The sequence below is a fragment of the Amphiprion ocellaris genome, chromosome 1 (genome assembly GCF_022539595.1).
Source record: "Amphiprion ocellaris isolate individual 3 ecotype Okinawa chromosome 1, ASM2253959v1, whole genome shotgun sequence".
NCBI lineage: Eukaryota > Metazoa > Chordata > Actinopteri > Pomacentridae > Amphiprion > Amphiprion ocellaris.
Window position 1 is genome coordinate 11,210,193 of NC_072766.1, and position 27,526 is coordinate 11,237,718.

Here is a 27,526-nt window from a genome sequence, read left to right on the forward strand (position 1 = left end):
ATAGGCTATTCCGCTTCAGTTGAATTCAAGCGTTGACAACAAACGATTGACTGTAAAATGTTTTCTGAAACACGTCTTCATTCTTACCTTCTTTCTTTTTAAACAACAAAAACTTAACAAAAGCAGAGATCCAACATGTTTTAGAGGAAAATTCAGATAAAACTATTTGGCATATTAAATCAAATACACCGATAACATTATGACCACTGACAGGTAAAGTGAATAACATCGATCATCCTGTTATGATGCAACGTTCTGCTGGGAAACCTTGAGTCCTGACATTCATGTGGATGTTTGACATGTACCACCCACCAAACATTCCTCCAGACCCAGCACATCCACACACCAACAGCCTCCCCTGAAATGGAACACGATAAAAAGCCCAAAGCCATTTCCCATCCTCCACACTCATCACATCCTAATCAGACCAAACATCTTTGGGCCAACTGCCGGAACAACCCTAATCCACGGCAGCCCCACCTCACAATCCACAACACCCGAAAGAGCTTATGCCAACATCCCTTTGCCAGACATCAAAGGACACCCCTAAAGGCCCCGTATCCATGGCCCAATGGGTCAGGGCCATTTTGGTATCACAAGGAGGGGTATCCCCATGGAGAAAACACTTTTGGTTAATAATGAAGAACAAGGCAGAAGATATAAAGACAAGTGGGAGCATTTCCGAACACTTACAGCCTTCCATATATTCAGTCTTCAAACACATAGCACTGCAAATACCTTTTAAAATATATTATTACTAAAACCATTTTGTAATATCTACTACTGAGGCCATCCTTCTGAAAGGTCAACAAGCAGGCGCTGCACATGTTAGAGCGGTTAGTAAACCTGCATCGATGAAGACTTGGTGTCTGAGGACTGTATAACACACCTTCCACTTAAGGCTAGTTGGTTTGAAAGTGCACTTAATGTGGCGAAAGTACAAATGAAAAGAGGAGGTGTAGGTAGACGATAAGGGGCCAGATTCCCCATTGTTGCCGCAATTTAATGACTTTGCTGGCATTCGAATAAGTACATACTTCCCCTTACACAAAGGACGTCAGCTGAGTAGACAACTCTTTCATTGTAGGTCAGGACACATTTTGGTGAAAACTGTTGGAAGAATATGACCATATGTGGTTTTGTTAACACCTGCACATAGAGGACCACCCAAGACATATGTCAATACCAGCTGTGAACAAGGCCAAAGTACGTACCGCAGAAAACAGTTAAAATTAGCTCCACGCCTCCACCTCCACCTCCACCAGCTACAGCAGTCAAGTGCCACTTACATATCCATGCATCACTATCAGCTATCTAATAAGGTCTCAGAGCCTCTTCTTCTGCAGAATGAGTGTTTTTACTTTTGATTATACTCCTTTAAAAAACAGTATTTTTACATTGCTTAATGGCACCATAGGATGTGAGTACTTCTTCCGCCACTGGCAGCTTAAAGCAAACAAATGAGCAAAAGCAAAACTCAAAGGAGAGCACATTAATTACTTTGCAGAATCCAAATGATAAAGAGCTGCAAAAAGAGGATGTGGGAAGTGAGATTCATATCACAGTCAAATTGGGCTGGGAGCAGACAATTATGCAGGAACTCTGTTAGCAGAACCAGGCTAAAGATTGCCCCCACATTATCTGTCAGAGCACACCAAAATATTTAGTTTTATTGAAAAGAAAGAAAAAATCAGAGCCATGTTTTCTTATTCTGCCTTTTCCTGTATAACTGCTTCTCTCCTCCTTATTTACTCTCATCTTGTTAGGGTGATGATGCTCACACTGCCTCCCTCACACCCACCTGATGTTAAACAGTCTGATGAGTGTGATTTTTTTGGTTGTGTTGTTCACGTTTGGAGCCACAAATGCTGCCAGGCTGCATGTGGCAGTGGTTTCTATTGTTGCTGTGCTTAAGTCGGTATGTTTTTTTTCTATTCCTGCTTGAGCTGAAGTGCTGTACTGTATGTTTGCTGACAAAACGATCTTGTAAAGTCAGTCACGTGTTGCATTGTAAGCTTTGTGAAACTCTTCCTTTCATGTGTGCCTTTGCAGTTTTCTTTTAGCACCTTGATGTACTGCCTTTACCACAATGTCTGGCTCTCCCAAAGCAACATCATTGGGAAGTAGCTGATGCTGACAATGACACATTTTGACTGACTATAGCAAACATATGCTGCAGTCTATGCATCTGTATCAGTACAGAGGCAATCCAAGGACTAATTCCACTCAATGATGTAACACTGAAACGTAAAAATAGAGCAGACTAGAAGTGTCTTGTAGAGGAGATCCCTAATCTTATTAAAAATGCTGGTGCTACTCCAACCCTTTGTTGGATATGTGGGGATTCGTAGCACACAACAGATTTATAATTAGCAAATTTTAATGTCATCTAGATCTTCGAAGGTGCAGACGCTGGAAATAGTGTGGATAAGATTTGACAAGACTACACAGAATTCAGGCCTAAAGACTGAATCAGGTGTAATGCATACAACGGTGTAAATACTAACACAGGCATAACGAGTGTGAAACAGTGGACTCATTTGAATTGAGAGGGATAATGTGAGCTCAAGCTGCGCTCTATACGACAAGTTTACAACTGTCACAGCAAGGTTAAACAATCTCTGAAAACAATCTGCTCAGACGTAATGGGTTGGAGGGATCGATATGAGCTGGAAGAGACTGCAGAAATTAAATGATAATCAAGCTGTGCTAACATTTGAAGACAAGGGTGAGTGTCTGGATTTGTAACAGATTTGCTCTTGTACCAGAAAGCAAACCTCTTGACATTAAATTAAGGAAAGCGGGAGACAGAGACAAAGGTTCAAGCACAACACAACTTAATCAGCATTTTACACTGTGTTTTGTTCATAATGTGGGATTTTATTTCTAAGCTTGAATCAGTTAGAATGTGTCACCCCTAAATGGAGCTGTATGAAAAATAGAGATAAGTTTAATATGCATTAAAAAATATCAAGGACTGTCATTGTAAAGGGCAAAATAGACAGTCTGATTCTGTTTTATGAGGCAACGCTACTGAAAAGCAGAGGAAAGGGACGTTTTATTGAGTAAGAAAAATGCAAGATGGAAATAAAATACAGAGATGATATATTAAATCTGGTGATATGCTTCCTCCTGCAGTGGTGCAGGGAGACAGAGAGGTGACTCTAACCTGCGGTGTCATCCCATGGCAGAGATACAGGATGGGGACGTTGTCGTTATCCGGCCCCTGGTCCAGACACAGATCATTCTTCAGGGAGTTTTTCAACTAACAGACAAAGAAAACACAAACAGATAAACAGTGTTTCTATGCACCAGAAAATCCACATATTAGTTCCAAGTGTAAAGTGGGTCAGGTTGGCCACATTAACTTTTAATATCATATGAAAATGCATGCGTCTGTGAATCATTGCGTCTAATTCGACACACAGAGGTGCAGACCAGCTTCAATTCCAGCCCATCAGAATAAAAACCCACACTGTGCTTTATTCACCTGACAAAATGTATTGATGAAGTTGCAAAAAGGAAACAAAAGGAGGAACTCTTTCAAAGGTTTCTGTTGGATTACCTTTGCTCTCACAATGGGAGTTTTTTAGAACAAGGATGCCACAACTTTAAGATTTGGAGTAACTGAACACACCATCCTCTTTTTCTGGTAAATTGCATGTCATTTTATCACACTATCTATTGATCCTGCTCCCATTGTATAGCGCTTACTGCAACAGGAGTTGTTTTTCTTTTCCCAGAGAAACTCCAGTAGTTCTGTTAGTTTGAACCCTAAATCAGTGAAAAAAATCAATGATGTATCTGGGACACTGTGTCCCAAAGCTACAAGGTGAACCCATGTTTACTCCTCACTGCCATTTGCTGACGGACATTCAGAAAACACGGTGGAAATATCATGTTTTTGCAATTGTTAAAATAAATGTAGTAAAACGTATTTTCAAAAAATGTGATAGTGTTGTTTTGATAATCAGGACAGATTTGTGGGCTGCAAATTCAATAGAGAATCTGTATTTGATTGAGGAAAGACAAAAGAAAAATATTCGCCGTTGGGAATTAAGCCTCAGGTACTGAATGGTAGTGGCCCCTGTTTTAAATTTGATGGACTGTGACTAATGACTAAGATAATTTTTGAGCATGTGTGAAGTCCAGATGAAAAAAACACACACCTGCAAACAAGTTCACTCTTCACCTCTACAGTGTATTAATTTATTTACAAGGGGATGAAATTGGAATCCAAGCTATTTTTGTAAATGTATCCACATGACTGTAAGTTAGAACATATTTATGTCACACAGTAACCAAATAATACCAGCAACAGCCGGACGCCTTCACTGGAAAACACAGATTAAAGCAAAACTACAGAAAATACAGAAGAAGCCCAACCTGAGTTGGATTAAACAAGAACGCGAAACAAACTCTGAACCCTCTTTAACTCATTTCTGCTTTATAAAAATGCAAATCTGACTTGTTATGCTTCACTAACATGACTCAGGCTTTGAGGCCCAGAGGGTTATCCATACACATCATGACAAAGGTCTGCCTGATTGCCAGATACAAACTGCACCATAGGGAGCTCCAGGGATTGTGGTTGTGTGAGGAGTGATTTAGGCAAAGATGTGAGATCAGAAGAACACAGCTAGGGATGATTTCAGCTCCCCATTGGCTCCGGAGATGTCTACTTCTATCTGATAATCAGTAAATCCACAGGCAGCGCATGGTCTCGGCAAAAGCTCGGGTCTAAACATTTCCAGTGCCGTGAAAAAATAGTAAATATGCATTTCTAAGTGACACCTGTGGGGACGCAGTGACAGTGAAGCAGCAGCTAGTGCACCTTTAGCTTCAGTAATGTGATGTATTTCTGAATTAAATATGTGGGTGGAGTGTATTTACAAGAGGGATTTAAATCAAATCCTTCAGATTTGATTGACGTGCGCATGGCTTAGCGAATACAAAGCGAGATGGAGCTGGAGTGAGATACAGAGCTGCGGAGGACAGTTCGCCTCCTCCCACACTCACTTTTTGTTCAGGAAGAAGGGGGATGAAGGAGAAATAAATAAATTTGACCTCAAACACATTCCTTGAAGATGTGAGCAAATTTTTGCCTGGAAATTTGGTTTCCAACTTGCTCGTGGCATGGCTCCAGCAACGGCAGTGTCAGTCTGTCGGTCGGGATCGTGTCGTGATGTTTTCCAAATAATTCCAAAGTTAGTACCGTATGTTCGCGACCATAAGGCGCACCGTATTAAAAGGCGCAGTCTCAGTTCCGGGTGCTATTTCTGTATTTAACACATACATAAGGCGCACCGTATTAAAAGGCGCAGTCTCAGTTCCGGGTGCTATTTCTGTATTTAACACATACATAAGGCGCACCGGATTATAGAGCGCGTGCATGGTAAAACATACCTGTACTAGCTTAAAACATGCATGCTAGCGTGTGTTTTAAAAAAGGCAGCGGAAGCAAAACTGAGTTCAGTTGTACTTTATTGAAGTATTTAGCAATGTTTTCACGTTGTTTTTTGATCAAGCCTCATTCACAAATCCATCAAAGTCCTCATCTTCTGTATCCGAAATGAACAGCTGGGCTAGTTCTCCATGGAACACGCCAGGTTCCCGCTCGTCATTGTCAGAGTCAGTCTCGTTGCCGTGCGGCTCCTCATAAATGATGCCGGCTTTTGCGAGAGCTCGAACAACAGTGCAAGCAGACACGTTAGCCCAAGCATCCGCAATCCATTCACAAATTGTGGCGTAACTCGCCCGGCGCTGCCTCCCAGTCTTAGTAAAACTGTGTTCGCCATCTGTCATCCATCGCTCCCACGCCGTTCGCAACTTCACTTTGAACGCCCTGTTTACACCGATGTCCAGCGGTTGGAGTTCCTTCGTCAAGCCTCCCGGAATGATAGCAAGCTCCGAGTTCATTTGCTGCACTTGGTTTTTCACAGCGGCTGTGAGATGGACGCGCATGGAGTCACAGATCAACAGGGACGGTGACGCCAAACCCATGTTGTTTTGCATAATGCAAATACCGGCACTATATACCAACTGGGGGCGTGCCTTTAGCGTCTTCTTTCACGCCCACACTTCCCCCTTTAACGTTCTCATGCTGTCCTCTGTCACGTCCACCTTTTCTCTACATAAGCAGCGTGTCGGCAGGAAATACTCTGTCAGTCAAGCGGAGCTCATCAAAGTCACACAGTAACATTTACACATTTTGGAACTTGGTGCACACATAAGGCGCACCGCATTGTAAGGCGCTCTGTCCATTTTGGAGAAAATTTAAGACTTTTAAGTGCGCCTTATGGTCGCGAAAATACGGTAATTGCAAACCAGACTTTGTAAACCTGTAAATAAATCTGGATGAAAAACACCAGACTGTGCATGTAAAAAAAAACACACACACATAAATACAAATAAAAGAGCATCTGTTGAAAACTTTTAATTAAAAGTAACACTCTAAGCTTAAACTTCCCACACTGTGTTTGCCATCAAAGTTAGGAGTGAAGATTTTAAGCTTGTCTTTACACTTGAATCTGATTGGACACTGACAACACAATCAAGAGTCAGACAGATAGTTTTATCTCTGCTGCCAGTCCTTTCTAAAAGTGGCTTTTTGTTTTGCACTGTTGCTTGGAAAAACTCAGTCATACTCATGAGGAAACCTGATTGGCTGGTGAATGAGGATGTGAGCGTGTCATCTTCAGCCAGTCAAAAGCAGAGTTGGGCAGATCTGGCTTTTGCTACACTTAAAAACAAAAATTTGCATCCAAAGTATTGCCATAAATTCTCAAGTGAGATGATGACACGAGGTGGGTTTGATTATATTTTAGTGATGCTCATGAAAAACATTGTTTTGTTACTATCTTGTCCTTCTAAAATAGTACAGTATATGGCATGGCAATGTTTGATGTAATATTTGCTTCTTGTATTTCTATTCCTACTTAGTTAAATGCGTTATTCTTAGTATGTGAAACATTGTACACCTTGGGGCAAATGAAATTAAATCAGATCTGCTCGGCGGGATTAGCTAGTCATCCCAAATCACATTTGATTGGACAACGTAAACATCCCCAAGATCAACACAAAAAAATGTTAATAATGTCTTACAGGAAGAAAAACATAGAAGAGTTTTGATGAAAATACAATCAGAACAGATTTTGTTGTGATACTTTTAGCACATCAAAATGAATACGTAGAATGTTTTTCTAATCTCACTGTGTTTTTACATAATTTAGCTGTATATTTTCCTTCTTTACTGCTGTGTTAAACAGGGATCACAATCTGTCGCATGTAATGAACCCTCAAACCACACACGACTGCCTCACCCATGAAATGCATGTCACAAATATAGAATAACGAGGTCAACTAACGCGCAGAAATTAATGTAATGAGGCCCATCTGTTTCCTCAGCATATCCATCCAGCTTTTGTCAGTTTGTACAAGAAAAAAAAAGAATCCACTCTGCATAGAAAGCAGTGCCGTAATACTGCGGTCTCTGTGTCACTGTGTATTAGGGAGCATCATAGTGATGTGAGGTGGGAGGACCGTGGAAATAAAGCTGTTTGAGAACAACTAGGAATGGGCAAATAGAAACACTGCCAGCAAACCCTGTTGGCTGTCGGTTTTTCTGGCTTCTTTGACTAATAAAATCCTGCTGCAAAGCCCTTTAGCAGAATCAGCTTCATTTAATCTACATATTTGTGCATTTGTGTATCTAAAACCACCACAGTAATCACACTGAAGGCCATTTTTCAGTAACTTCCCACGAGTGAAGGAAAGAGTCCGAGTTGCTGCAGCAAACCTCGTCTTTGTGAACCGTTTGTGTTCCTGACTGCAGCCATCCGGATCCCAACACAAGGGATTAAAATGATTTGCTCAGGCACGGTTTAGCCCTGTTTTGGCTTTTGCAGACACTGAATTGAATGTGGGATGAAGAGAGAGGAAGAGGCGTCAGCTTACTACTCCATATGCGATGGTGTCGCTGTACATCCTCATCTCAGGGTAGATGTTGACTAAGTACCACCGGAAAGTTTTGCACTGCAGCCTCTTCCTCAGAGCCTTCCTCTCAGAGATATCGCCGATATCAATCCCCGAGTCCTGCATGGGTTTAAAGCAAACACACACACACACGCACATACACACACACACACACACACACACACATACATACATACATACACACAGAGCGTAAAATTGATTAACTGTGGTTTGTGAAGAAGTGAATCCGATAATGGGCCATTGAGGAGCACTGTGCAGCCATTTGTTGTGTATTTGAATAGCCTTTATAAGGTTTTTGATTTTTTTCTATTCTGACTTGAAAACCATCGACTGTCCAGCCGCCACATCAAACAGCCACAGTCCCATAACACCAGAGATGGAAAATAACAAGTACATTTGCTCAACTACTGTCTGTAAATGCAGTTTAAAGGTCCATCACTCCTGTATTTGCATGTTTATGTTATAGAGCGCGTGCATGGTAAAACATACCTGTACTAGCTTAAAACATGCATGCTAGCGTGTGTTTTAAAAAAGGCAGCGGAAGCAAAACTGAGTTCAGTTGTACTTTATTGAAGTATTTAGCAATGTTTTCACGTTGTTTTTTGATCAAGCCTCATTCACAAATCCATCAAAGTCCTCATCTTCTGTATCCGAAATGAACAGCTGGGCTAGTTCTCCATGGAACACGCCAGGTTCCCGCTCGTCATTGTCAGAGTCAGTCTCGTTGCCGTGCGGCTCCTCATAAATGATGCCGGCTTTTGCGAGAGCTCGAACAACAGTGCAAGCAGACACGTTAGCCCAAGCATCCGCAATCCATTCACAAATTGTGGCGTAACTCGCCCGGCGCTGCCTCCCAGTCTTAGTAAAACTGTGTTCGCCATCTGTCATCCATCGCTCCCACGCCGTTCGCAACTTCACTTTGAACGCCCTGTTTACACCGATGTCCAGCGGTTGGAGTTCCTTCGTCAAGCCTCCCGGAATGATAGCAAGCTCCGAGTTCATTTGCTGCACTTGGTTTTTCACAGCGGCTGTGAGATGGACGCGCATGGAGTCACAGATCAACAGGGACGGTGACGCCAAACCCATGTTGTTTTGCATAATGCAAATACCGGCACTATATACCAACTGGGGGCGTGCCTTTAGCGTCTTCTTTCACGCCCACACTTCCCCCTTTAACGTTCTCATGCTGTCCTCTGTCACGTCCACCTTTTCTCTACATAAGCAGCGTGTCGGCAGGAAATACTCTGTCAGTCAAGCGGAGCTCATCAAAGTCACACAATAACATTTACACATTTTGGAACTTGGTGCACACATAAGGCGCACCGCATTGTAAGGCGCTCTGTCCATTTTGGAGAAAATTTAAGACTTTTAAGTGCGCCTTATGGTCGCGAAAATACGGTAATTGCAAACCAGACTTTGTAAACCTGTAAATAAATCTGGATGAAAAACACCAGACTGTGCATGTAAAAAAAAACACACACACATAAATACAAATAAAAGAGCATCTGTTGAAAACTTTTAATTAAAAGTAACACTCTAAGCTTAAACTTCCCACACTGTGTTTGCCATCAAAGTTAGGAGTGAAGATTTTAAGCTTGTCTTTACACTTGAATCTGATTGGACACTGACAACACAATCAAGAGTCAGACAGATAGTTTTATCTCTGCTGCCAGTCCTTTCTAAAAGTGGCTTTTTGTTTTGCACTGTTGCTTGGAAAAACTCAGTCATACTCATGAGGAAACCTGATTGGCTGGTGAATGAGGATGTGAGCGTGTCATCTTCAGCCAGTCAAAAGCAGAGTTGGGCAGATCTGGCTTTTGCTACACTTAAAAACAAAAATTTGCATCCAAAGTATTGCCATAAATTCTCAAGTGAGATGATGACACGAGGTGGGTTTGATTATATTTTAGTGATGCTCATGAAAAACATTGTTTTGTTACTATCTTGTCCTTCTAAAATAGTACAGTATATGGCATGGCAATGTTTGATGTAATATTTGCTTCTTGTATTTCTATTCCTACTTAGTTAAATGCGTTATTCTTAGTATGTGAAACATTGTACACCTTGGGGCAAATGAAATTAAATCAGATCTGCTCGGCGGGATTAGCTAGTCATCCCAAATCACATTTGATTGGACAACGTAAACATCCCCAAGATCAACACAAAAAAATGTTAATAATGTCTTACAGGAAGAAAAACATAGAAGAGTTTTGATGAAAATACAATCAGAACAGATTTTGTTGTGATACTTTTAGCACATCAAAATGAATACGTAGAATGTTTTTCTAATCTCACTGTGTTTTTACATAATTTAGCTGTATATTTTCCTTCTTTACTGCTGTGTTAAACAGGGATCACAATCTGTCGCATGTAATGAACCCTCAAACCACACACGACTGCCTCACCCATGAAATGCATGTCACAAATATAGAATAACGAGGTCAACTAACGCGCAGAAATTAATGTAATGAGGCCCATCTGTTTCCTCAGCATATCCATCCAGCTTTTGTCAGTTTGTACAAGAAAAAAAAAGAATCCACTCTGCATAGAAAGCAGTGCCGTAATACTGCGGTCTCTGTGTCACTGTGTATTAGGGAGCATCATAGTGATGTGAGGTGGGAGGACCGTGGAAATAAAGCTGTTTGAGAACAACTAGGAATGGGCAAATAGAAACACTGCCAGCAAACCCTGTTGGCTGTCGGTTTTTCTGGCTTCTTTGACTAATAAAATCCTGCTGCAAAGCCCTTTAGCAGAATCAGCTTCATTTAATCTACATATTTGTGCATTTGTGTATCTAAAACCACCACAGTAATCACACTGAAGGCCATTTTTCAGTAACTTCCCACGAGTGAAGGAAAGAGTCCGAGTTGCTGCAGCAAACCTCGTCTTTGTGAACCGTTTGTGTTCCTGACTGCAGCCATCCGGATCCCAACACAAGGGATTAAAATGATTTGCTCAGGCACGGTTTAGCCCTGTTTTGGCTTTTGCAGACACTGAATTGAATGTGGGATGAAGAGAGAGGAAGAGGCGTCAGCTTACTACTCCATATGCGATGGTGTCGCTGTACATCCTCATCTCAGGGTAGATGTTGACTAAGTACCACCGGAAAGTTTTGCACTGCAGCCTCTTCCTCAGAGCCTTCCTCTCAGAGATATCGCCGATATCAATCCCCGAGTCCTGCATGGGTTTAAAGCAAACACACACACACACGCACATACACACACACACACACACACACACACATACATACATACATACACACAGAGCGTAAAATTGATTAACTGTGGTTTGTGAAGAAGTGAATCCGATAATGGGCCATTGAGGAGCACTGTGCAGCCATTTGTTGTGTATTTGAATAGCCTTTATAAGGTTTTTGATTTTTTTCTATTCTGACTTGAAAACCATCGACTGTCCAGCCGCCACATCAAACAGCCACAGTCCCATAACACCAGAGATGGAAAATAACAAGTACATTTGCTCAACTACTGTCTGTAAATGCAGTTTAAAGGTCCATCACTCCTGTATTTGCATGTTTATGTTAACATTTTAATGTTACTCAAGACTTTGACTTCAGCTACATTTCACATGCAAATTTACTTTATACTCCACTACATGACTTTATCATAACCATGGTGGGACCGAGTAGCATGGGCTTCAACTGTGGAGCTGTAACCTGCATTCATCATGAATTTCTAGTAGCAGAAATACTGTGACGACTTGCCAAGACTATCACAGGAGCAGTTCCCCACTGAAGGGGCATAATTTCCTAACCGCTGACTCTTGACAGTACGTCCGCTTAACAAACAGGCATCAGTGACTGTCTGTCGATGTTCACCCACCAATGCTATCACCATTCCTGCTTCCCGTATGGATCTTTGCATAACCCTGCACAGGCAGCAGGCAGGTGCAATGCCTTGCCAAAGGGCAGCCTGCGATTTGGTCTGGGACTGCTATTTGCTGCTAACCCTCATATCTGAGAGTCATTCTTCTCTCGCTCACTCTCAAAAAGAATTGATGGGACTTATACCAGAATGCTATGGATGGTACAAAATATCTCTTGGAAATTGCACCTCACCAACAAATTGCTATATGGCTTACATCCATGCTTGTCAATCATCATTCGGCAATGTAGACTAACCCTGGCTGGGCATGTGATGAGACACAACGAAGCAACTGGTCGAGTACTGTTACGGAAACCCGATTCTGTCACAAGGGTTGGGAAGCCTAGTACGACATTAAGGAAGGTGCTAGAAGAAGACACTGGTCCGGAAGGCAAAGAACCTTTGACTGCAATGCTGCACGGAGGGAGCTGGATGAAGAACTTTATTCATGTCACCAATTCCATCAGATGCAATTGACTAACTGACCACTACATGATACGCGTAGAAAATACATTACATTTTTAGCAATAAACCAGTGAATCACAAAAAAAAGTGAAAATTTACACTTTATTCATCTCCTAACTCCTCAGATTTAGCTTCAATGCAGTATTTTTTACAGTGTGTTTCTGGTGCTCTTACTTCCACCGCTGCATGTCACCATCTGCTGCACCTTGTCCATGCGCCTCATCTGCCATCGCTGATGCCTTTCTTTAACAACTAAAAAGCTGAAGTGGGTGCAAATATTGCTGACGTGGTGCTCAGAAACACGAGAATTCAAAATGGTGCGAACTTAAGATGAACGCTGTGTTGATTTTTACGCTCTCAGAGGTAAATTAACACTGACAATTTTGCTGTGTGGTTAATTCATGGGGCTAAAGCTGGGGCTAAATTTCATGCTTCTTGAGTACAGACTCTGTTAAACGCCTTATTATTGACTGAATGAATTGCCTGCAGATGTTCATCTATTCATAACGTGGATTTACATATTCAAACAGATTATGCAGGACAAGAAAAAAAAAGACAGCCTCGATGAACAAACATTTGACTTCGCCTTTGAGGGATGCTACATTTAACATAAGACAACATTATTTATCTCAATTTACTGTATTTAGTTCAAGATCAAACAAAAATTAGCATTTTTGTGAAAACCCTGAAATGTTACACTAATACAGCTGTAAAAGCACAACATGTTGCGATGTCTTTACTTAACATCTTGAGTTATACAACAAAGCCTCACATACAGAGATTCAAATGAGCAGATGAATTGCATTTCTGTTCAAAAATAAAGCACATAGCTGTTTAAATAAATCATGTACATCTTCAATCATTCTATTTAATTTTTCCTTTCTGCATTATTAATAGTTCTGCTACAAAGTCACAGCCATAATATAGTTAGTTTCTTTAATTAATGTTTTAAAATTTTATTCCCAGCCCCTTTACAATGAATTCTGTAACTGCTAACGTCTCCATTTAGACCGTTTTATTGGAGTCATATTAGGTATTTATTTATTCAGTGGCACGTATTTAATTCAGGCCATTCTGTAAGTGACAAGAAAATCATTTCATTTGAGCCTTCAGGAGGTGTCAGGGGCCCCGTTCAACTAAACATCTGCGATGGGAAGGGAGCAGCTGATAACAGATGACACTCAAAACCCTGTAAAATGAAGATTTGGTGACTGCAGAATGGACTGAGTCTGATATCATCTGTATTCATATTTGTGGCTTCATTTTTCCACATCTATCTGGGGCAACTGTATGAATGCTTCCTTTGGATTATGACACAAAAGAAAAACAACAAAACAAGCTTTGACAAACTGAAGATCTTATTTGCATGTTGTTTCTATTAAGGATGGGAAAAATAATCACTGCTGCAAAATTCTGTTATGTGGTCTTTTCTGATATGTTGCTGATACAATGACAACGTAATGTAATACACTCACTTATTGAGGCAGGAGGTGTTTTTTTTTCCTTGTCCGCACAAAATGATTCTGCTATCTGTAGCCTTCAGCCAGTTGAATTATATTGTATTAAAATGGTTCAGAATCGCAGCTCTGCAGACGTTGTTTCCTCTCAGTAGGCTAAAAAAAACTGTGAAGCTGAAAGAACTCCGTAATGTAGGACAGCTTGTAATGGATTTCTGCTTTGTGAGAAATTACACAGATTAAAGCCAGTAAATTGTGGTTTTGACAACGAAAAGTAGGCATAGTTTTTAACCCTGTAAAACCTTTTTTTTTTAAACTAAGATTTATGTCCCTGCATATCCAAATATCAAATATTATTGTTTCCTGCTCCAAAAAGACAGAATTTAGAAAAAAAAAAGGCATCTAGTATGGCAGAGAGCAGTGGTCAGATACATAACTTAAGATACATAACTTAAATGTCTCTTTCTGCCTGCTATCTGCAAATTTACTATGATCCATCCAAAGAAATATCTCATGCAACTGTTTGTGTCAGAGGGCATGTCTCTAAAATCAAAAGAGAAATTTGACCTGCATTGGGAGACGAGCCTGGAAAAAGCCTCTGCCATTCAAAAACAACATTAAAGCAAAACTAAAGCTGGCTTTTCAGGAGAAGAAGCTCATGCCAACGGTGAGGCATGGTGGTGGAAATGTTATGGCTTGGGGTTGCTTCGCTGCCTTTGGGACCAGGCAGCTTGCAGCCACTGACTCAACTATGAATTCTGAATCAAATCAAAGCGTGGTTGAAGATAATGCGAGGCCATCTGTCTGAAAGTTGAAGTTGAACCGGAATTGGAGCTTTCAACATGATAATGATACTAAGCAGGCTCGCAAAAATCTACCCAGAAATGGCTCAAGAAGAAAGAAAGAAACGGAGGATGGATAGAATGGCTGCGTCAGAAAAAAGTCCAATTTTAATACTGGAATACGATGGATGGTATTTGAAACAGTACTAGAAAGAAAATCTTGCAATATTTTGAAAATGAAGCAATTTTGCATGGAAGAGTTGTCAAAAATTTCAGCAAGCTGATGTCAGAGACTGGTGGGAAATTATGCAAAACGACTACAGGAAGGTATTTCTGCTAAAGGGGGCAATACTAGCTTCTGATGCCATGGGTGTGCTTAATTTTTCCACCCAAAAATATACATCAGGTGATATTTTATGTTAAGTAAATGATCGAAAAAGGCAGTTTTCCTCGTGTCCATGTTCAAGTATACATGGGATCAAATGTTTGTTTGGGCAAATATGTCAAAATAGCCAACAATTTCCACTGTTCATTACATTCAAATCTGCTGACAAGCTGTAAGAAATTCATCAATTTACCGACTTAAAACATTAAATAAGTGGCTTGCTCTGTAAGAAAAAAACAACAACCCGTGATTTATATGATTTCTCACCTCCAGAGGGATATTCCATGCCATGTAGACGTGACTTTTAAATTCATCCATCCAAACCTCTGCAACTCTGAGGGCGTTTCGTCGCACGTGAGACGTCAGATCCTCAGTGTAGGGTTTATGAGCGCGCTCTATGTGAGCGATGCGAGCGCAAGGCAGGACCTCCACACTGCCTCCGCACTGCCACACCTGGTACAAAGAAAAGAAAAAACAATGTTATTCGTCTAAATTATGCCAAGCAATGAAAATGCTTGCAGCACTGCAGTAAATGAAAGTCAAAAAAACAAAACAAAAAAAACCCTTCAAGACTTGAACCAGAGTTGGTACCAGACGCTGCTCAGATGTTGCATTTACACACTGTAGGGCTTTTATCTGATGCAAATGCAAGCTACACAGCCTTTTTTTTTTAAAAAAAGAAAATGTCTGAAATTTACTTCAAAAAGAAAAGATTTTCTCTACAGCTCAATTCCTCATGTTGCCAGGGAACACAAATACTACAAAAAACCTCATTTCACAATTGAGTCATTTCATTAACTTTATTTTGTGTCTTAAAACTATGCACCATTTTCCATTATTTACTTTTTCTCATTTGTCTCAGTTATAATTATTTTGTTTAGTTTCTTCTTTTTGCTCCATGTTTCAGCTTTGATGCTAACGATATCCTTCTAAAACACACTCAGGTGTAAAAGCTCTTTGGGGAATTCCTTACAGTCGATGCACTGGGCCATGATGGCACCTTATCTAAGCTGCTTAAAGCATGGAGTGGCTGATGAGCAGAGGCCCCTCATCACTTCTGCTGTCTACTGTATCCCTGACTGTGAGGATGGACTCCCCCTGGTAGAGAATGTGAATAGCCCTGGTGCCCAGGAGGAAACCCTGACTCCTTGATGACCAAAAGCCAGTGGCACAAACTCCTCACATAATGAAGACCTCTGGGAGGCCGAAGACCCTGCTGCAGGAATCTCTGCAAACCTTTTTCCGACCTCCATTCGGCAAATAGTGACAGATAATGACAACAATTTCTCCAAAATGCCAGAAAGGAAATTTAATTAACTAAATATTGTTCACTTTGTGCACATAAAGTCCCAATTTAGAATCAAGGACATCTTATAAATGATTTCTAGTTTGTGAAAAAAAACTCCAAGTTTTTGTAATCAAGCATTGATGGTTGGTTATGGACATTTGTGCAAACCCACTTGATTTTCAATCCTATTTAAAATATTTCTTGTAATCTTTTACAGCCAAATCAGACATGAGTTCTTGGTATTTAAATTTATTTTGTCCTTTTTTGATTAATACTAAAACATCAAAAAGGATATGAATTTCTGAGTTGAGATATCATTGAGAAATAATGAGAATTAAAGCTCGGAGGGAAATGAGTTAGAAATAAATTAAGCTGGATAAAGCTCCTGATTGGTATCTGAAGCATCTCAATGGTATCTCAAAGCAATTCAAACACTCCAGACAAGCAGTGAAAATGTGTTATTTATGTGGGGTCACTAAAGGAGATGTCACTACCAGAGCCTGTGGAAGATGCTCAGAAATCCCTTAAATGCCCTGAACTTGACATTAGCACAGGACACCCGATGTTTCAGTATGAATAAGGTTGTAATCAACCCACTGTGCTGTTATGTGAGGACAGAATGGCACAGCTGATATCCTTCCTGTCATTTCCATCAAAAGCCCAAAGACACAAAAGAGATATTTGGTGCAAATGTGCATCATCAAGGACAGAGAACAAAACATCAGATTTGAGATAAACTGTGAACATGATGGGGACACTAATGATAGGACACTCTCAGTAGACATTAAACTGTTTGTCAAGCATATCTGGTCGTGACTTAGCTGGTGTGCTGCCACTGTCTTGTTATTCAAGAGCAAAAATTGCCTCCCTTGTCTTTTTATTAACTACTTTCCGGGTGACAAAATGTAATATAATTCAAAGGAAGGAGGATCTTTCGAATTTCTAACACAGCAGTAAATCGTGAATCTGAGGGAGGTCACATAATTTGAAAGCACAGCTTGTAAAGAGCTGTGAATTATGTACATAATAATACATGGTACATGTTTACTCACACACATATTAAAGAGGCTCTAGTGTTGTCGGATTTCTCTGGGATACAACTGATTAAAGAATCCATGTACAGTTCAGACTTGAAGCGAACTGAAGAACATCTTGGTTTATTTAAGGCGTTGGAGTAGATTTTTATGGTGGGGTGGTAGTTATTAGCTTCAATGTCTCAAAAAAATTGGCTAGCTCTAGCAGCTGCAGTGATGTTGAAGAAAGACAGAAAAAACACAGATTACTTAATATTCTTATTCACATGCAGCTTTCAAACTGAACACTGAAAAATATGCCGGCCATCCACATCACACAGCCACCTGTCTAATATTGTCTAGGTCCCCCTCGTGATGCTAAACTGGCTCCAACTCATTGGGCATGGACCTGGGACCTCTGTGGTGTCTGGCACCAGGACGTTGGCAGCGAATCCTTTGGATCCTGTAGGTTGCAGGGTGGAGCCTTAGTGCATTGAGTCTGTTCCAGTGCATCCTGCAGATGCTTGACTGAGAATGAACACAATGTTCAGGCACTTGGTTCGTGTCAACGTCTAAATGGAGGCCAAGACTAAAAGTTTTCCAGTAGAACACTGCATTGTAACAAGATCCTCAGTGTTGCTCACTTCACCCGTAAATATGTTTTTAATGTTGTGGCAGGTCGATTTAAGTTACAACAATCACAGCAGGGAAACACAAAGCTGAAGCCATTGGTTGATCATCACAGTGATCAACCAAAAAAACTCTCTAATCAACTCTTACTACATATTAGCTGTTATAGACTAGTTTATTTAATTAATTTGACAGAATTGTTGTTTCTTGAATTGTTTCTGGGGATTTGCTTCTTTGCTCTGGTTTATATTGTAAGCTGCATCACTTTGACTTTAAGACTGTCGATGACGAACATCAGTATGCTAACAATGAGTAAAATAGTGTTAACATGCTGATTAGCAGTTATAATATTAGCTGTTTCCCATCTTAGTTTAGCAGGTCAGTTTGTTAAGATTTTCTACACAAGTGACACAAAGTTCAACAGTTATTTGGTTACAAATGACAAAGTGAAATTGATCAACAATAAGATTTCCAGATTAAAAGCCGGGGAATAATTAACAAAGTTGCTGAAGTTATTACAGCTCATCATGTGGGGATCATGAATGTTTAAACCACATGACATCCAATGATTGTTGAGACTTTTCCCTCAAAACCATCCACAAATGTCAAACTTGTGGTGACGCCAGCTGAAAAGTCAGACTGATTCATGCTCTGGCCAACATGGGTATAAATTAATGTGCAATCCATCAGAGAGTTGTTGAAGTATTTTAGTCTGAACCAAAGTGGAGGACTGGCTGATGCTAAAAATCAACAGATCTTTGGCTAACACATGACTTTGGAGATTAATGGCAATGTTTTACTGCACAATCTTCAGCCTGTCTTCGAGCCTACACTTTCTAAAACCTAGTCAATTACAGCTTGTGTGCAGCCTTGGTCCAAACACAATTTTTCCTCCATTCTTGAGAGTCAACTTTCTTTTCTGACAACGAAACAAAGGCCTCAGAGTTTTTGCCTCTGTGACGCCCCTGCAGTTAGCCACTAATTGTCTGCAGCCATTTTCCAAATTCATTTCTAGAAATGGGCCATTACTGTCAAGACAAAAGCCGGAGTCTTCCATTACTGCGGATGGCTGTATTGTTATTCCATTCAAAACAAAACGGCTTCATACAGTCAGATATTCCTAATGGTGCATTCCCCCTTGAATGATGAAACCCACCATCAAATTTGCATGTTGACTCAGACAATCCGTTTTCCAGCGTGCTGCCGAAGCAAAATGCTCGACAGTGCTGTAGCAAACAATTACACGACGCTTTACTCCATGGTGGCGGCACAGTCTTGGATGTAAGACGGTGCTCCACCTCCATGCTGTCAAATAGAAGTTTTGTAAACCTAATTGCTGACACTTGGTCCATGTCATTTAGGGACGATACTTCACCCACACTGTGGTAGAAACAAATCGCCTCTCTGCCGCTTGCAGCCCATGTTTGTGTCTACTTTGCGTTATTAAGAGTCAGGTGCTCACTCCGCGAAGTCTCCCCGACTCCACAGCAATGGAACAATCTCAGTCTCAGTCAGGGCGGCACAACCACCTTCTTCCACTGTAAACTTAAAACTCATCTCCTCAAGAAATACCTCACGTCCTCTGCTCCCTCTTGTATCAGACCCTTTTCTGCCATATCCTCTTGCAAATATACTCTTGTCTCATCAATCTCATCTTCCTCACCAGCTAGCTGTTCTTTCTCTAATTCTTTTTCTTTGTAGAACTTTTCTGGCAGAGAAGCTGTCTCACATTACAGCTGTGTTTGCTTAGATCTATTATCAGAGCACCATCAGGCTGAGCCTAAGCTAATTTTCCTGCTGCCCTCATCATAATTTGCTTTAGATAAGAGCAGGAGCTAAATACCTTCAATGTAAATGTAATGTGAGTGGAAGTGCTTTATTCATTTTTCTCTGAGTGGTGGTGCTGGTTACTGAGCAGGATGTACAGTGGCTTAAAGTGGATTTTGATGGGAGCACTCACAAGGTTATTTAGCAAAAATCTGTGAGGATATGAAGCATAATAATGATCAGTTTTATGGCGCAGCAATAGTTGTAATCAAATTACCAGTATACAGGCTTTAGGTTCATAACTGGATTGTCAGTCTGCTTAATGCTGTAAGCTCTTGGCAACCTCTGGTTTGTGCGTGGTTCACAGCCTTAAAGTACTCCACCCAAAATCTATCTTTAGAGTGTCAAGCATTCACCCCCTGCAGGCTTTAAAGGCGGCTACAAGATGCTCGTGTTTTTGTTCTTCACTAATAGCAGCAGTCGCTTGAAGTCTTGTTGGTAACAAGAGAAAATTTAAAAGCAAAAAAAGGATAAAGATGTACACAAATTGTCTGAAAACACTCCTGTGGCATAAAACAGTTCTTTGCTGCAGAATAATAGCAATTTTGTTGTTTTTAATTGATAGATGAACGCAAATATTTTTTAGACAAGTAAGAAATTAACTAGATTTTGTGTTGGTAAAGGCTGTGCTAGAGAAAAATACATTCAGGAGCAACACATGTACTGCTCTAGAAATGAAATGTGTTGTCCTAGAGGTGAGCTAAGGCCAGAGTCAGTAGCAGTTACCAGGAAACAGAGTTTTCACCAAACCCGCAGAGATAGTGTTAATTATCTAGCCAGCTTAAGCGGAGAATACTTGAATTGAAACAGCTACAAATGAAGAGTAACTTTTGTTAATTTCTGACTCATTTCTTTAAAAAACACTAGGAAAGTCATGTGGCAAATCTGCCACTTCTATGCAGCATTTAAGAATGTAAAGCCTCAACAGCCATAGCAGCAGAAAATAGGGAGCTGAAGCTTAAAAAGATATTACTTGTTAGTCACTAATTACCATAAAATATATTACCTTGGAATATGTTTCACTCAATTAAACTCTACTCTAAAATTGAAGCCCCAATACTATGAATTACTACAGTTTTCTTACTTGTCAAGATATATTATCCCTTTCTTAACATGTTATTAATGAGCAATAAAGTGTTTCCTTTTTCTTCTTCCTATTCACTGAAAGAAATTACAAATATATTCCTGAAAAGTACTTTACAGTTTCCACATACCATAACCATTATGAAAGCTATAGATTGGTTTTCACGCCTGCTCTCATGCAGCCCTACGGGATGTTATGTTTCAGTGAAGATGGAAAACACACTGGAGATACCAGACGATTTCAAAAAGATGATACAGTCTCATTTCAAGCTGGGCAGTCTAAGATCTGGAAAACCATGAGTTCATGCATCAGTCATGGCATGAGTCATCACAGCACGCTGGAGGTAGGGAAATGAGATGGGCTGACTTTTCCTGCTATATATCACAGCCCTTAATAAAAAAGCTGCCCGTCTTTCGAATGCCACTAGATGTAAGGATATGATGCATCTATCTCTTATTAAATTTTTCAGTGGGATGCCACAGCAAAGTGTCTAGAGATTATTTTTTCATTTGCACTTAAAACAATACTGGAAAATGACTTGAAAACTGGAGTCTAAACTGATGCAAATGAGCAAATCCTTTGTTAATTCAGTTTGAAACGTGTTGCAATGTTACAGGCGTCCTGATAGTTTCTGATGTGAAAATGTGGTGACACCTTGTCAGTGATAAATGTCACAACTTGAAAGGAAACGCAACAGCAAAGGAAACTCATACATCTACATTCTGCTGACAAGATGAGCAGAACCTCAGGAACTTTTAATCCATATATTCTTGTGATTTACTGTGCTAGGAATTTCCTTTTTTCCCCTTTATGCTTGTCTGTGTATCTCAAGCTATCTGCTTTCATCTTCCTGCACCACCTCTCCTGTCCCTCCAGAAACCTTAACTGGCTTTAAAAAACAGCCTAATATTTCCCACTGCATTCATTTCACATTTCCTCAGTATTTTGTGATAATAAAACCCTGCACATCAAAGCACAGACTTACTTTAAAGGTAAAGCTTAGCTTCCTCTTTCGCTGCCCAGAGCACAGAGTTGAAGCACTGCAGACAATTGGCATAGAGTTTCCACTGCATGCGTATCAGCTCGCACTGTCTGTTGTCTGAAAGAGAGGAGTGCATTTCCCATCCTCTCCACAGAAATGCTGAACCATTTACAGATAATACCGACTTGCAGAGTCAACGCCGGATGCAACTTCACCATTGTCCTTCTGTCTCCACATCCACACAAGAATACAAAGTCATGTACAAGTGATGCATTTCTACATGAAGGCTGTCTGCATTTGTCTAACTTGACCATATCTATGCCCAAATCATTTTGTATATTTCAGAACAGAAAACTGCCTATGCTAATTTGAGACATGCAGTTTAATATGTACTATGTGGTGGGAATTTTCCATGCTTGTCTCAGGTTTGAATAAAAATCATCACTAAATGAATCCAGATTTTCCCACATAAAGAATAGGAGAACCCTGATCCAAACCTGGATCACAAAACAATTTAATTTGGACTCGAAGCAAAATTTTAATGGAGCCTGACTCAGTGAAACCCCTCGCTCATGTCACTTCACAGACATCTTTTCATCTCAGCTGATTACCACTGAGGATGATGAGAGTTTGAACCTTAAATGAAAAAGTGAAAACCCACATTTAAAACTAGCAGATGTAAGGAAAACTTGAATACAAAGAAGTAGGTGATAATTTTACGTGAAGAAAGCATAAGACAGATCAGCTTAATTCATTAGGTGAAGCTGTCACATTAAGCCACAGGCAGGACACTTGTAAAATCAATCAGGTTGCATTTTCTACTCCATGAACAACCTCGACTGCAGCAAACTCACTAATGGACATTTATATCCGTGTCTCTGCCCGGCCAACGCTTCTTCTGTGATGGCATTTAAAGACCTTCAATGGAAGTGCCACATCTTCCATTAATGGTCCTGGAATTTTTAGAAGTTAAATATCAGTCACTTAATGCATCTTTTATGAACCTGCGATACTGTGGAAATTTCACAAATGGACAATTAAGACTTGAATTTGAATATCATCATCAGTGTTCCACTTTAATCTACAAAAAATTGCCTACAGAAAGAATGTCCAGGAAAATGCTTTACATACAACACGTGTTCCAAAAGAAACTGAAAGGATTTTTAAAAGTATGTGGCTGTTGAACTGTAGCCGATAAAATAAGCCACTAAATCCTATATTCTCTCCAATAAATTATGTCATTCATGAGAAAATTATTAGGGGGATCTCCAGGCTTGATTAGAGTCATGAGAGGAACATTCTTCTTGCCCAATGTGGTCATTAATTAAACCCCAGAGATAAACAGTCAGCCAAATAAAGGTGAAATAAAATTTAAAACCTACTCACTCCAGTACAGACACTCCCTTTATGTAAATCATTGTGCGCAGCAAATCAGCAATTATATTTAAATTGTTCATTTTAGGTTGACCAAAACCTATGTTTAAATGCAATCACTTCAAAAGGTCAACAAGTGTCGGTTTCACTGCTTGATTGTTGCATCTTGATATTAAATATGTGATAGATACAACTTTTTTTGTTTAACACTGAATATCTTTGGGTTTTGAACTCTTGGTTTGACAGAAAAGGGGAATTTGAAGTGTCACATTGTGTTTCAGAACAATCTTAAGGACTAATTTTTGAATCGTGATAATAAAATAACAGATGATGAAAATAATCAATAGCTGCAGCCCTACCATAAACTGTATATAAAAGCTGGATGTAGCCTCTAAATATGAAAGTGAAGCCAATTTCTGTGGAAGTAACTTAAATCTGTATTATTGTTTTAATGGCCAGCAGGGGGCAACTCCTCTGGTTCCAAAAATAAGAGTAGAACTCTATGAGAGAATGACGCAACTTCTCACTTAATCTTCTACTTCACTAAAGTTCTTCTTAAGGAGTTTATGGTCTCAATCACTAGTTTCAAGTGTCCTTCAACACAGCATGATGTTCATCTTGTAAACTGTTGCCCCAGTTTTGATCGACAAGTCGCTGTTACCTGGACAATTTTCAGTTAGATCCATCTCTTGTTAGCCACGTCAGGTTTCAAAAGACCAAAATGATGACGACCAAATTCTGAATTTAAGGCCTCGAAATGGTACTTGGTACCATGTACCATGTTACAAATGGTACAAAATGGCAGTGGCTACGTCTATCTTTTATATTCCGTCTATGAACTCTACACTAATTATACTTAGAAATACATGTCCATTCTTCTGTCCTTGACTTTGATTCAGACCTTCCCAGTGGTGAAGCTGTGAGCACCATAAACAGTTTCAGTAAACCAGCTAATTAAACCAAAACCGTGTTCATGACTGTTTACCAAAAGACACAACCGAGCAAAAACACAGTATATACAGTGCTGTGTTAAAGTTTTAGGCACTTAAGATGTTTAGATTCTTATCTGCAACATAATACCACCACAGAGGCATTTGATCAGTCCAAAATTCATTCTGCAACAGGACAACAATCCCAAACATACAGCCATAGAGTCATAAAGAACTATCTTCAGAGTCCTACAGCAGATGGTATAGGCCCTTCTGGGATTACATGAAGAGACAGAGGACACAGAAACAGCCTTAATCCACAGGAGAACTGTGGCAAGATGCTCAGAAGAACCTATTTACCAAGTAGGTTGAAAAACTGCCTGCAAGGAACCCTAGAAGAAATGGTGCTGCTTTCAAGGCAAAACAGATATTCCAACCTAATATAACTGAGATTTTATTTCTGCTTACTGGATTATGAATTAACGTTTGCACACCATATTTTACATTTTGGGACTTGGGGAGAGCTGTTAAGTACTGAAAATCCCAACACTGGGACTAATTAGCATTCTGTGGGTTAATGTTTTACATGTGTATAAATCCCCCATCCTCTAGGTATTTTTTGCTGACCCTCACTTGGCTCTGAACGTTGCCCTTGAAAATAAATAGCTAATGAAGAATAAATGCATATAAATGTAATTTCTGGGAGATGGGGCTGAAATAATCCATACAGACAGCCATACGAAGGTTCGTTGTCTTGAATAATTAATGCATCAACTAAAACTCGTCGAAAACAAGTAGCTTCCTGAGAAGGTATGAGATGTTGACAAAACCAATGCAGAGGCTGTCATATTTAGAAATGTGATTCTTACTACCATTGCTTTCTATACAGAGCCACAACCAGCCACTTGTGTGAATTCACGTCGAATTATAGCGACAGGAATGGAGTATTTGTTTAAATTGTGTAAAGTATCCCATATGTAAAGGCTTTGTTAAAGTTCTGGATAATGAAACCAAACAAAGATTTATGTGCTCCAGAAATTTAAACAATATGAAAAGGAAACTGCCTTTTATTTTTTTCACATTTGTATCCACTAGTCTGAAGTACCACAGAAGAGCACAATAGTTTCCTCCAAAATGCTGCTGTGGTTGCTGCAGACAGATTCTCCCTCCAAAAAGCAACACTATAAAGAATTTAATTCAGCAGTCTTAATGATGAGTGTGTCTTGGCACATCTGTACTGGGGAAATCCCAGCAGCAACTGCTTGAATGGTGCTTATTACAAAATAAAAGCTTGGAGTCTGAACGCTGATATGCACAGTTTTCCTGTGTGGACGCAATATTGAATCCACTGAGAAAAATATCTGTTTTGGCTAGGGACTTGATTGCATTTTTTATCTAAACAGTTTCCTTCCTCCCAACAACTGTAAGCATAAAAATGTCCTGACATGTTGGCAACACTTGGAGTTATACTCTCGTTACCTTGAAGTGTGTGAGTTTTGAGACAGTGTGCCCTTGTGCAAGATGTTTATTTGACATGATGGAAGTCTCAATCAAGTTGTATCTACTTTCAAATCACTATAAACAGAACATTAAATACGCATTTCAGCAGAGTAGACTGAAACCAGAAATACTGGTGGTTTAAAAATGCAGCTGTAGGAGTGTAATAATACAAGCTTTAATTGTATTGGACCTTTTAGTTTGACAAACAAAATCAGATCAAATGAAGTTTTGTGTGGGTTTAAAAAGTTTGTTAGAAGTTCAGCAGTGTACTCTGGAGCTCTGCCATCTAATACCTTGTAGGTAATAAACATAATTTGTAAATCAATTGGAAAACAAGCCAGAGTAATGAAGCCAATCGGAATTGTTTGAAGAGACCAGTGTTTGTTAGAAGGCGGAAGCTGAATACGGTTACAGAAACAGAGTTTGTAATATTACAAGTGTCCTGCAGATTACTGTGAACTGTTGTTATTTTAAAGATTTAATTACGGCTCCAATAGCAACACCGTGCAACAAGGATCATCTTAAAAAAGCTGTGATATTTCTCATTCTCCTAACAGAGGGCTGCATTACTATTCACATTACCTCCGCTACAAAAGACTTTCTCATTGATTGTCCTGTTGGTCTGAGATTACGCAGTGGGGCTCGATAGATTTTTTAGCAGCACAGGGGTCATGAAACCCAATCAGATCTTTTCTACAATTACACACTGAGCCATCATGCTGCAGTGCGTTCTTATTCATCCTGTATGATCACACAGAACTCATATTTTGGTATTTTTCACATGATAGAGAAAATCAAAACAGCAATATAGACAGTGAAAATTGACATAAATTGAAGCCGTTTATTTATGGTTAACATTGTTCTTTTTTTAGCTTAATTCACCTGAAACTGCCTTTAGAATTAAAACCACTATTTGAAAAATACAGCCATTAAGACATAAAATAATGAAATGTGGCTGAAGGTAAGTGAATTTGTTTCACAATAGTAGAACAGACACATTTTTATATTCACACATTTAAATGATTTACAACATGTTGAACTACAGATGTCTTATATTGTATATATTGAATCTGAGTTGTTATAATATGCCTACCGTATACATTTATGCTTAACATCTAATTAAAAAGTGCATCAGATAGAATTTATTGGTTCAGATCAACTGGTCAAGTTTGTGAACCTGTAATGTTTGATAGTCAATGACACTGTGCAAGCTGACAAGGTCCGATCAATGATAACTGCAATCTTAAATATTAGAACAGAATAATACATCACCTTAAGGACCTGGCCTTGGTTTTGCATCTACCAGAGTTTGATTTATTCTATGTCCTATCTGTGCTGTTCACATTGCTATTTAAGATGCTCCCACAGATCACACTTTGCTTATATATTGAATACAAACTGCTCGCTGAATATTTGGCTGAAATCTACTGTGTAAATCATTATCATGACAGTTATGGTGTTTTATTGCCACTTCCATAAATTCTGTGCACAAAGCCCGCTGCATAATTGTTTTTCATAGCCCTCAATGATGCTCATTTCTCAACACAACCTTCCTGGCACTGGTTGAGAGTGATGATGTCTGCTTTGGTCATCTTGTGATACATTGTCCTAGGCTGGCTTCACTGGCACAATACCCAGTATTCACAGGTGTTTTGGGAAATCATTTGTATTACAATGCAGTTTCAGGGTCCCGTTGCAATTTGCCGCGCATTCTGCTGCACAGTCTAGCTTGAAGGATCGCCTTACGAAAACTATATCTCTGATTTGCAGCACATTCATCATAAGTTTAGAAAACAACACATTGTTACCTGATACTCAAACAGACAGCTGTGGCAAGCCAAATTTGCTTTATGGACCTAACGCTGCACTTTGTTTTCAAGGAGATAATAGTTTGCACTCCAGGATTATCTTTTACTGCAAGACACCACAGACGG

General features: G+C 39.8%; 1 protein-coding gene across 1 annotated transcript in view; it reads right to left on the bottom strand.

The window, feature by feature from the left end:
- galnt18b (UDP-N-acetyl-alpha-D-galactosamine:polypeptide N-acetylgalactosaminyltransferase 18b) overlaps positions 1 to 27,526 on the bottom strand; it is an 85,741-nt gene that overhangs the window by 5,616 nt on the left and 52,599 nt on the right. The window contains exons 7-9 of the mRNA XM_035954050.2: positions 15,233 to 15,418; positions 11,035 to 11,172; positions 3,170 to 3,265 (exon numbers count right to left, since the gene is read on the bottom strand). Coding sequence (XP_035809943.2) covers positions 3,170 to 3,265; positions 11,035 to 11,172; positions 15,233 to 15,418 — 420 coding nt within the window. The remainder of the gene's footprint in view (positions 1 to 3,169; positions 3,266 to 11,034; positions 11,173 to 15,232; positions 15,419 to 27,526) is intronic.